Source organism: Tamandua tetradactyla, chromosome 3 (genome assembly GCF_023851605.1).
Source record: "Tamandua tetradactyla isolate mTamTet1 chromosome 3, mTamTet1.pri, whole genome shotgun sequence".
Taxonomy (NCBI): Eukaryota; Metazoa; Chordata; class Mammalia; order Pilosa; family Myrmecophagidae; genus Tamandua; species Tamandua tetradactyla.
The window spans coordinates 105012027-105024113 of record NC_135329.1 but is presented as its reverse complement, the minus strand read 5'-3'; the positions used below and the strand labels follow the sequence as shown (position 1 = coordinate 105024113).

At 37.8% G+C, this 12087-nt stretch overlaps 1 protein-coding gene and 1 pseudogene across 9 annotated transcripts in view; one reads left to right on the top strand and one right to left on the bottom strand.

Annotated features, from left to right (window-relative positions):
* Nucleotides 1-189, bottom strand: part of LOC143677576 (MRG/MORF4L-binding protein pseudogene) — a 30542-nt pseudogene extending 30353 nt beyond the window's left edge. The window contains exon 1 of the transcript XR_013172686.1: nt 177-189. The product of XR_013172686.1 is annotated as an MRG/MORF4L-binding protein pseudogene (transcript). The remainder of the gene's footprint in view (nt 1-176) is intronic.
* Nucleotides 190-448: 259 nt separating this feature from the next.
* The window catches only part of ZRANB3 (zinc finger RANBP2-type containing 3), a 382105-nt gene continuing 370466 nt past the window's right edge, over nt 449-12087 (top strand). For 3 of the 8 annotated variants that reach the window (XM_077153667.1, XM_077153662.1, XM_077153660.1), the window contains exon 1: nt 450-576. In XM_077153667.1, coding sequence (XP_077009782.1) covers nt 491-576 — 86 coding nt within the window. In that variant the 5' untranslated portion in view covers nt 450-490. The other 5 variants (XM_077153669.1, XM_077153665.1, XM_077153664.1 and 2 more) reach the window with 5 other exon arrangements.

Here is a 12087-nt window from a genome sequence, read left to right as displayed (position 1 = left end):
TGCGGGGCCCTGGCGGGAGCGCAGGCGGCTCAGTGGGGAAGGCCACCTTCTCACACACCAGATCTCAGCCTCTGCCTGCCTCTTGCTCCGTTAGCGCTACCGGTTGCGGGCGGGGGAGGGGAACGAGGCGCGTTATTCCCGGGGACCTGAAAGGGGGAGGGGTGGGTATCTCTTACCCGCGTTACTGAGGAGGAGGAGGCAGTTGGAGCGCGGCGCGGCGGGGCGACGGCGGGGCTGGGTGGGTGCAACTAAGAGTCTTACGATAGGGAATTAACCCCATCACCAGCCCGGACACCGGCTCCAGCGGCAGCCTAGACTGGCAGAATCCCGCCCCTTCCCACCACCACTAGTCCCGCCCCCGTTCTCTTCGTGGGGAAACCGACTAATCATAGGTTGTACATACATGGAGTGACATGAGAATCGTCCAATCACACTTGAAAAAACGCCTTTCTCTCCACCCCTTCAGCTCCTCCCCGGCCGCGGGAGAGTCATGCCAAGTCTTCCTCCACCCTCAAGGGAAAAAGGACCAATCCGTGGCAAATATCCGCCTGTGAAGGACGCAAAAGTCAACCAATGGTAAAGCTAAGAGGGCAGCCATTTTGCCCACTTGTAAAAGGGTCACTTTTTCCCACGAGTTGGAACCTGAGGTGGGGGAGTTTCGTGAGTGAGCTGGCGCTATTGAAAACAAACAAACTTATTTTTAGGGAATATTTATGATGCTTTGGTGTCAAGGAACTCATTTTCATTTTCCATATGAGGGGAAATGAGGAAAGCATTTGGCTTCTACCCACAGCGGTAACGAATTATAAACTGAACACCTTGTTTCTCCAGCCTCAGTGGCTAAGGGCGGAGTGATCGCCCTCTCGGCCTGACGGACTACAGTTACCATCGTGCTTTGCTCCCACGGTACGCTAGTCTCCCCTTACTTCCCGCAGGGCTTGATGGGAATCGTAGCTCCCAGAAGATGCCGGTGCCGCCTTCTTGGCCAATGAGAAGGGACAAAGTTTTGAATGATTTGGGGTTGAGGCGGCGAATTAGTGTCGCCAAAGCCCGTGGTGAACCCTTTTCGCTCCCCTAACATAGGAGAAGGGATAGAGCGAGAGGTCAGTAGAATCTCCTCAACATCATAGGGCGTTTAGATTCCTGGTTATTAGAACTCTCTTACTTTCAGTTTGTCCCTTTACGTCACTTCCGCTTGGGGGCGGACACAGCTAAATTTGTGGCGGGAGTTGGAGATTTCTTCTGCGAATACACTCAAGTGTGGCCCTCTGGGAGCGGCGTGGCGGGCAAGTTGGCTTTATGTGTTGAAGATTTTAATTGCATTTTTGGAAAACGTGGGTGAAGTGGGATGGCGTTAGTTTCCAAGACCATGGTGCCATTGTCCACCCCTAGATTTTAGTTCCGGAGGACCTTATTTCTTGCTTCTTGGCCTGCTCACTTTTACAATGTATCCAAATACTTGTGGAGTGTGCCTTTTGTGCTAAGTAAAGAAGAACGAACTGAGAATTTCTGAGCTAACTCCTTGTACTTTTGCAAAATTTACTGCGTTTGCCAATGTGCTGCAAAGGCTACTTTGAAAGAGGAAGGCCACGAAGGGCTTGTGGGGAGACTTGGCGTCTTCAGGTTTAGTACGCAGAAATGGTCCCGTTGGCATACATTTCTTGAGTAATGCGTCCCTGAAACACTTACGTCATCATTATAAAATTTTGGGAACCCGTAACCAAATAAACTTAGCGCGTTAGATTCTGGTTTTGCCCCCTTCAGGATTCAGGATTGACTATTAATGCTATTAGACGTCCCCCCTGAAGTACCATGGGAAAATTCATTGTAAAAAGGAGAAATCCAGATGATCAGAAAAGGCCTCAAACCTAATGCCCTTCATTCTCAACTCTCATTTCCCCATCGTTTTGGTTGATACTTTTAGGACTTATCTCTTTTCCCCATAATTTTAGCCGAGACTTTCTCAGATAAATTTTTACTCCATAATTTTACTGAGGCTTTATCTTGTAAATCATCTTATAAACATTTAATGAGCAGTATTAGGCACTAGATTAGACTCTATACCCAGGCGTTGGGTATAGAGCAGTGCCAAAAAGACCAGTTTCCTTGTTTAAACCTTGTAAGAAGAGAGAGCACAGCAAAATTAATTATAATGTTACTCGTTCTTTTATTCTCATCCTAAATTTAGAAAAGTCTTGTTTAGTCATGTTTTGTGTTTATTTGGTTTCCTCTCTCCATTATACATCGAAATTAAATATCATGTTTTTCTATTACTTTTAGACACTAATAAGTCTGTGTCCGATATTTGTAAGCCATGTTTATGCACCAGTTAGAAGATAACTTTTGTAGTTAATCCTTCTAGATGCAAGGGACATAACCATACCTTTCACAGTGTTTGTATGTCTCGCATAAAGCTTTGTCTCTTGCTTTTTGATGCAATTAAGATTTTTGTGATCATTTAATGGTGTTGTCTTATACAGAGTCTTAGTTTTCTGTCCTGAGCTCTTGCAGTATGTCAAGCCACTAAATAGTAATAATGGCCACAATTTTAATGTGTTTTCCTGTGAGCTGGGTGTGTTGTTACCTGCTTTCAGTATATTTTCTTTGCAGCAATCTAACTATTTTTGCCTGCCATTTTATAATTGAATTGGTTTTCAGTGAGACTCTTAATTGGTACATTTTGAAGCTGAGATTCGTATCTGAGTATATATGATTTCTTAGTTCCTAACCACTGCTCATACTGTCTAACATTTATTAATCCCCCACCATGTGCCAGACGCATAGGGATGAAGAAACATAAGATTCCATCCCTGGATTCTGGAACCGGTGGTCCCTTCTGAGCCCTCCTTTATCCAGTACATATTTCTGCCAAACACCTAAAACTAGAATCACCAAATAAGTAATTTATCATACAAACTGGAGCCTTTTTGAGAGTGAAGGAAAGATTGGCAAGAATAATTTACATTTGTTAATTGATCCACAGCAGGTATAAACTAGGTATACACCCTGGAAAACCAGGACTTACTCTATCTTTAACACTTCATAACACTTGTTTTTCATGTCGTTTAAGTAAGTTCCTTTTAAGTAAGTTTGTTATGGGTTGAAATAGTGGTTTGCTGGTAAATGTTTAACAGCTAACTCTACAAAGAAAATGGAATTTGTCTATTTCCATGGTGTAAATACTTAAACCATGGCTGATTTTTTTTTTATTCCTTTTTTTTTTTGGTGCATGGTCCAGGAATCAAACCCAGGTGGCCTGCATGAAAGGGGAGCATTCTACCACTGAATCACCTGTGCACCCAACCATGGCTGATTTTAAAGTACGAGATGACTTTGCTAAATGCTGGTTGGAAAGAGATATACAGTAGTATACCAATATATAGTTTCTCTACCATACAGATGTAATAGACATAAATGACCAGAAGAGCTAGATAATAGTAAAATGGGGTAATTAGGAAGTGATGAGTTTTGAATATTTATTACCTCTTTAATAATAGTTTATTTAAATGTGTGTTTATATGATTTAATTTTTAGTAGTGGTTGTGTTTAATAATAATTTTGTAAAATTTCTTGAAAATCTAGCAGTTAGTGCTTGTAAACTCGTACAGGCTATCTCTAGCACATCATTGAGTTGGTGCCATATCACTTCATATGGATAAGGTTAATATTTATGTTAATTCACTTAATTAATATGTGGGATTAAAAACATTCCATTAGTTTGAGAACAGTTGAAGGAGTTTGATTATCCTTTTGTATATTGAATTCTAAAAGCAGTCTTGTGAGTGGAAATAGAGAGTTAATATTTTTAATTTGCTGTTAATGAGGTAGAGGTTAGTAATTAAATATAGAACTAAGACAGAAAAATCCTTTCTTTTTAATTATACATAATATCATATTTTCATCTGTAATCATGTTATTTGAAATAATACGCAATTGACCCATATCTGGAGGTTCCTTAATAAAATGGTGGGTTTGGATTATGTTATGTTAGCTAAGATCTCCTCTGGTTTTAAAAAATTTACCAGTGGTTTATTTGTTCATGTTTCTGTTGGAGGGCTCTCCATTGTTGCTGGTCAGAAGGTAGCTATTTAAATGTGTTTTATGTGCTCTTGACACAGTGGTGCTGTGGGTGCTGTTGAGGAATTCGTTATCTGTTTTAAGAAGCTTATTCTCTAGCCTAGTAGACAAGAAGTGCATACCCAATAATAGTAATACCTGACATTTATTATGTATCAGGCACTGTGATAAGTACTTTGCATTCATAATTTCATTTACCTTTCATAACTTCTCTGTGAGGTTGTCATTATACTCATTTTACTGGGAAGAAACTGTTTTGTAGATTGTCCCATTTTGGATTTGTCTGATTGTTTCCTTATGTTGTTGAAGAAGTAAAGATTCATTATGTGTCCTGTAAACTATAAGTTAGGTTTAAAGACCTGATTAGATTCAAGTTGAACAGTTTTGGGGAAAAATACTTCTTACTTAATGCTGTATACTTTATATTGATTGCATTCTGTCTGGTGGCACATAATGACAGGTTGTATAAGAATTAGTGATTCAAAGTTTGATTATTGTTTAGGGTGGTGTGCTGGTTTGAAAGGATTTATAATCCTAGAAAAGCCGTATTTTAATCCTAATTAATCTTGTGGGAGCAACTGTTTCTTCTAACCCTATTTAGTAATATAGGTTGAAAACCTGATTAGGTTAGCTCCACGGAGATGAGACTCATCCAATTTGTGGGTATTAACTTTTGAATTGAGGGAAATGTGACACCACCCAGTCCAGGTGGGTCTGATTACTTTACTGGACTCCTTTAAAAGAGGAAGCATTTTGAAGAAAGCTGGAGAATAAAGAGAGCAGCAGAGACATGAGAACTGCAGAGACGACCAGCGAATGACCTTTGGAGGTGAAGAAGGAGAATGCTCCTGAGCGAGCTTCATGAAGCAAGAGGCCTGGAGAGGAAGCTAAAAGTTGTCACCATGTTTGCCATGTGCCTTTCCAGCTGAGAGAAAAACCCTGAACTTCATTGGCCTTCTGGAACCAAGGTATCTTTTTCTGGATGCCTTAGATTGCACGTTTCGTATAATCTTGCTTTAATTTACACATTTTTTGCAGCCTTAGATCTGTAAACTAGCATCTTATTAAATTCACCTTTTTAAAAGCCATTCTGCTTCTGGTATATTGCATTCTGGCAGCTGGCAAACTAGAGCAGGTGGTAGCACATCTCTCCACTGTTAAGATAACCTTTTTATCTTGTTTGTGATTAGCACATAATTTCTGGGATGGTACTTAGATTCTGTGGGCATACCAGTTTACATAATTGTTTAAGGATTTAGGACTTTGAGACTTTAGGAATTGTATAAATCAGTTTTTTAAAAAATGGGCAAAATGGTGGTTTTCTATCAATCTTTCTTCTGTACAGTGCCATACCAGTTGTTAAGTATTTTGAATATCACCACAATTAAATATTTTAGATATCATCCCATTATTTTGAATTTGTGACCAGGTGCAAAGACTTCATGACGTCATAGAGCATAGTAAGAAGGGCATAAGATGATGCAATTCTGATAGAGCCTTATGTGCCATGCTAAGACATTTAGATTTTTTTTCCTTTTAAGATAAAATGTATTTTGACTTTAGTGTGCTTCCTAAAAATGCAGATTTATGCTTCTTGCTGTGAGATTCTGACTCAGTTGCCAGCATACTTTGAGAAATACTTTTGTAGGAAATGGGAACACTGAAGACCGATTTAAGGGTTGAAATCTCTAGTGCCAACATAGAGTCTAAAACTGGTAGTCCACTTCCCTTCAAATCCAGTACATAGACTTGCTAAATTTGTGCAGCATACTGTTTTTAAAATTTGTAATTTGACAGCCTTGTGAGGCATGTATTCTCATTTTGAAGAAAGTCCACTCTATTTCCCCTTGTGTTAGTTTGCAAGCTGCTAGAATGCGAAATACCAAAACTGGAATGGCTTTTAAAGGGGGGAATTTACTTAAGTTCCAAGTTTACAGTTCTAAGGAAGTAAGTGTCCAAATTAAGACACCCACAAGAGGTCATCTTCACTTGAGAAATGCAGATTGGTCTGGAACCCCTTTGTCAGTTGGGAAGTCACGTGACTGGCATCTGCTGGTCCCTTGCCCCTGAGCTCCACTGCTTTCAGTCTCTCTCCATGTGGGGGTTCCTCACTTTACTTCTCTGGGGCTGGCTTTCATTTCTTGACTTTCCTTGGCTCTTTCCAGGTTCTGGCTTGCTTAACATCTCATGGCAGTGTCTGCTGGGCTTCAAGCATCTCCAAACATTTGTATCTCTGTTCTTCGTCGTCAGCTCTGCTCTGAAGTTTCTTTTGGCTCTGTAATTTCTGACCCTTTCCAAAATGTTTCCTCTTTGATAGGATTCCAGTAAGCTAATCAGGACCCATCTAGAATAGGTGGAGTCCCATATCCTTCTAATCAAAAGTTCACGCCCACAATTCAGTGTGTCACATCTCCATGAAGATAATCTAATCAGAAGATCCTAACATACAGTATTGAATTGGAATTAAAAGAAATGGCTGCTCCCACAAGATTGGTTTAAGGATTTAAACATGGCTTTTCTGGGGCACATATGCTTTCAAACTGGCACATCCCTTATCTTTCATTTTAGAAAATTCTCCAGACAAATAGAATTGTGAAAAGATTTATTTCAAGGCTCGTGCAGTTGTAGGGGCTGGCAAGTCTGAAATCTGTAGGGCATGAAACTGGCAGGAGCTCTTGTTGCTGTCTTGAAGCATAATATCTTCTTCACTTCTGCTGAGGGAAACCTCAGTTTTCCTCTTAAGGCCTTTTGGCTGATTGCATGAAATCCACCCACATTATCAAGGTAATCTCTTTGAAGTCAACTGAGTGTAAATATTAAAAATATCTGCCAAAATTACCTTCCCAGCAGCACCTAGATTAATGTTTGTTTGAAAAACTGAGTACTGTAGTCTAGCCAAGTTGACGCGTAAAACAACCATCACACTGCCTGTCCCTAAGCCTTATGTGTTGCATTTCTAGGAGAAAGGATACATGAAAATTAGACTGGAATCTGCTTGCTCAGCTAGGTGTAATTTGAGAGAGTCCAGGAGGAAAAGAACCAATGTTTGAGCTACCGCAGTGGTGAGAGCTGGATGAGAATGAATGTTATAGGTTTCCTGTGCTTCTACGAAAAATCAGATTAAATTTAGATTGCTTTCTTTTTTGGAATCATTTTGATAATGCATAATCTGAATTAGTACAGTTCACTACATTGGCATTAGAAAAATTATATTAGGCTTCCTATTTTAGGTACTGGTGCCAGCAGACATGCCTCTTATGAAGTATAGATATGGGCGCCTACAATTTTGTCCAGTGTTAACCAGAATGCAGGTTTCTTAATGCCTCATCGTACAAACTGTTTGTTTTCACTGCAAATGAAATAGTTTTTATTTTTGTTTCCAGATTATAAGCATAATTCATGCTCATTGTTGTATTTGTTTATTTATTTTGGGGTACTTGGTCCAGGAATCAAACCCAGATCTCCCACATGAAAGATGAGCGTTCTAACCACTGAACTACCCGTGCACACGCTCATTGTATTTTTTTTTATTAATTAAAAAAAATTAAAACATTTAGAAATCATTCCATTCTACATGTACAATCAGTAATTCTTAATATCATCACATAGTTGCATATTCATCATTTCTTAGTACATTTGCATCGATTTAGAAAAAGAAATAAAAAGACAACAGAATAAGAATTAAAACGATAATAGAGAGAAAAAAAAACCTATACCTCACATGCAGCTTCATTCAATGTTTTAACATAATTGCATTACAATTAGGTAGTATTGTGCTGTCCATTTCTGAGTTTTTGTATCCAGTCCTGTTGCACAGTCTGTATCCCTTCAGGCTCATTGTATTTTAAAACACAGAAAAATATAAAATAGAAAGTAAAAATTATCTGTATTTGATAGAGGTAACCATTGTTAAATTTTGGCAAGCATCCTTACAGATATATCTCTTTACACATAGGTACACACTCATGAATAGATGTTATTATGCTGCTTTTGCTTTTTATAAACTTTTAATTTTTTCACTCAACAGTAGGCTAAATATGTTTCCATTCAATAATATTGAATAATATTGAGTAAATATGAATATTATATATGATGGCTATCTAGTATTTCATTATATGTATCTGACATAACCAGTTCCCGACTGATGGACTTTTACATTGCTTCCACTTACTATTATAAAAAACGCTGCGGTAGGTATAATCTTTGTATGCTTGCCTTATTATCCCTTAATCTAGTTTGCTAGCTGCTGGGCTGTATTATACCAGAAATGGAATGGCTTTTAAAAAGGGAGAATATAATAAATTGTTAGTTTACAGTTCTAAGGTCATGGAAATGTCCCAATTAAAGCAAATCCATTAAAATGTCCAAATTACGGCACCAACAAGAGATTCCCTTTGCTCAGGAAAGGCTGGTAGAGTTCAGGTTTTCTCTCTTAACTGGAAAGGCTCATAATGAACATGGCAATGTCTGCTGGCTTTTTCTCCAGGCTTTTTGTTTCAAGAAGCTCTCCCAGGGGCATTTTCCTTCTTCATTTCCAAAGGTCTCTGGCTGCATGGGCTCTCCTGTTGATATTCTGAAGCTATCTCCAAAATGCTTCCTCTTTTAAAGGATTCCAAAAAACTAATCAAGAACCATCTGGAACGGGTGGAGTCACATCTCCCTCTAATTAATAGTCACACCCCCGTGGAGATAATCTAATCAAATTTCCATCCTACAGTACTGAATAGGAATTCAAGGAAGGCTGCCTCCACAAAATGGAATTAGGAATAAAGCCTTACTTTTCTGGGGTACAAAAAGCCTTTCAAACCTGCACATCCCTATAAGGGTAATTTCATGGAAGTAGGTTTAATAAGCCACTATTATTTATACTTCCTAAATTGCTCTTCAAAGAGGATGTGCCCATTTTCTTTCCTACTAACAATATTTGAGAGCACCTATTTCTCTGTTTTATCCTATACGCTATAATAGTAAAAGTCATTCTCATTAATTTCATTGTATCTGTTTGTATTCTGATGATGTTCAGCACCTTTTATATGTATATTGTCCTTTGGATTTTATTCTTTTGAGTAGCCCCTTACTAGCTATCCTTCTTTCTTAATTTTAAAAACATTACTTTTTAGGTTATTAACTCATTGGTACATGTTTTGTAAGCATTTACTCCTATTTTGAAACTTGTGATAATTTAATGCTCTTCCATGGCACAGAAATTTAAATTAAATCTGTATTTCTTTTATAGTTTCTGGTTTTAGAAGTGCTTTCCCTACCCCAGAATAATGAAAACTATATATATATATTTTTATATATACACATATATATATATATATTCATTTGATTTATAATTATCTGGAATTTTCTTTGGTATAAGAAACAAAGTAAGAATCAGCCTTTATTGTTTTAAAGGCTAGTAAGTTATCCCAGCATGATTTATTGAATGCTATCTCCCCTACCCAATGAATTGAAATGTCACATTTATCACATTCACAATTACTATATATGCTTCATTTCTTTTTGCAGAGCACAGTCTTTGATCGTATGTATACACTGTTGCTCACAATGCGCGTCCTTCAGCCACCTCCATTCGTTAGTAATCATGTATAATATCTCAGGTTAACAGTCCATCAACACTCTCAGTTTTAGATAATTTCATTTTTCCTGAGAGAAGCATAACCAGTAAAAACTCCCTCACCAAACAGAAAATCCAAACCTTCCCTTAACTCCTGTCCCTCCACCCATTTATGGTACTCTTGTATCCTGCTAAGTATAGCCATAGCATGCAATAGCAGTATCCCCCTATACCCTGGACTTACGCATTCCTTCTACAAGATTCACACTTTTGCTGTAGTTCATGCAAAAACTTATTTATATTTGTATTGTCAGTCAGACACATGGATCTATACAACCCCTTTTAATTATGTTCACTTTCAATATGGTAATATTGCTTATAGACCCACTGGTGAACCACCTTCACTTTTATCTATTCCCTTACATTTAAGTTCTACCTCATAAGCTAACCGTTCACCCCTCTCTAGTGTCCGCGTATCTCTAGGTCCCCTGTATTCTGTTTTGTAAGTCTCTGATTTTACCTTTACCGCATTCATAAAAGTGGGATCATACAGTATCTATCCTTTTGTGTCTGGCTAATTTCACTCAGCATAATGACTTCAAAGCCATCCATCTTGTCATGTGCTTCAGGATGTCATTTTGTCTTTCTGCTGCATAATATTCCGTTGCGTGTATATATATATATATATATATATATATGTACACCACATTTTGTTAATTCGCTTGTTTGTTGATGAGCACTTGTATTGTTTTCGTGTTTGAAATTGTGAATAATGCTGCTATGAACATTGGTGTACAAGTGACTGTTTTTGTCACTGCTTTCAGCTCTTCTGGATATATACTGAGTAGTGGTGTTGCTGGGTCATGGGGCAACTCTATATATAGTTTCCTAAGAAACTGCCAAACTGTGTTCCCTAGCAGATTTACCATCTCACATTCCCACCAGCAGTGTACAAGTTTTCGAATCTTCTCCAACATTTGTAGGTTTCCTGTTTATTTAATAGCAGTCATTCTTATGGGTGTGAGATGGTATCTCGTAATCTTTGGTCTGCATTTCCCTTGTAGCTAATGAGGATGAGCTTCTCTTCATATGCTTTTTAACCATCTGTATTTGCTCTTTAGCCCATTGTATATTTAGATTGTTTGTTCTTTTGTTGAGTTGTATGATTTCTGTATGTATACAGGATATCAAACCTTTATCTGATGTGTGATTCCCAAATATTGCCTCTTCAATTTTTTGACGAAGTCTTTTGAAGCACAAAAGCATTTTATTTTGAGGAGTTCCCATTTATCTGTTTTTTTCTTTTGTTACTTGTGCTTTGGGTGTAAAGTTTAGGAAGCTACCTCTTATTACTAAGTCTTGAAGATGTTTTCTTACATTTTCTTCTAGGAGATTTATGGTACTGGTTCTTAAATTTAGGAGTTTGATACACTTTGGGTTAATTTTTGTGTAGGGTGTAAGGTACTACACCCTATCTTTTTGCTATTGATATCCAGTTCTCCCATGCCTGTTTTACTGAAAAGACTATTTTGTCCCAATTCAGTGGATTTGGGGGCCTTAGCGAAGATCAGATTACCATAGATTTGGTGATCTATTTCTGCCCTCTCCATTTGATTCTGTTGGTCAGTACTTCTGTCTTGATGTTAGTACTATCCTGTGTTGACCACTGTGGCTTTATAATAAGTTTTAAAATAAAAAAGTATTAATCCTCCTACTTCGTATTTATTTTTTCAGATATTTTAAATGATTCAGGGTCTCTTTCCCTTCCAGATGAATTTGGTAACTAGCTTTCCCAAATCTTCAAAGAAAGTTGTTGGAATTTTGATTGGTACTGAATTGAATCTGTAGATCAATTTGGGTAGCATTGACATCTTAACTACATTTAACCTTCTCATCCATGAATAGGCAATATCTTTCCAACTATTTAGATCTTCTTTGATTTCTTTTAGCAGTGTTATGTAGTTTTCGGTATGCTAGTCCTTTACATCCCTAGTGAAGTTCATACCTAGATACTTGATTCTTTTAGTTTGTATTTTGAATGGGATTTTTTTCCTTGACTCCGCAGTTAGGTCATTGCTTGTATATAGAAACAAGTATTATATCTGCAAATAATGAAAGTTTTACTTCTTCCTTTCTAATTTGGATGCCTTTTATTTCTTTTTCCTGCCTGATTACTGTAGCTAGAACTTCTAGTACAATGTTGAATAATAGTGGTGACAGAGGGCATCCTTGTCTCATTCCTGATCTTAGAGGTAAAGTTTTCAGTCTCTTACCATTGAGTTCAGTGCTAGCTATGGGTTTGTCATATGTGCTCTTTATAATTTTGAGGAAGTTACTGTTGATTCCTCCCTTTTGATGTGTTTTATCAAATACGTGATTAGGTAGTATTTTGTGGAGAATTTTTACATTATGCTATGTCTTGGAGTAGGTCTCTTTGAGTTTATTGT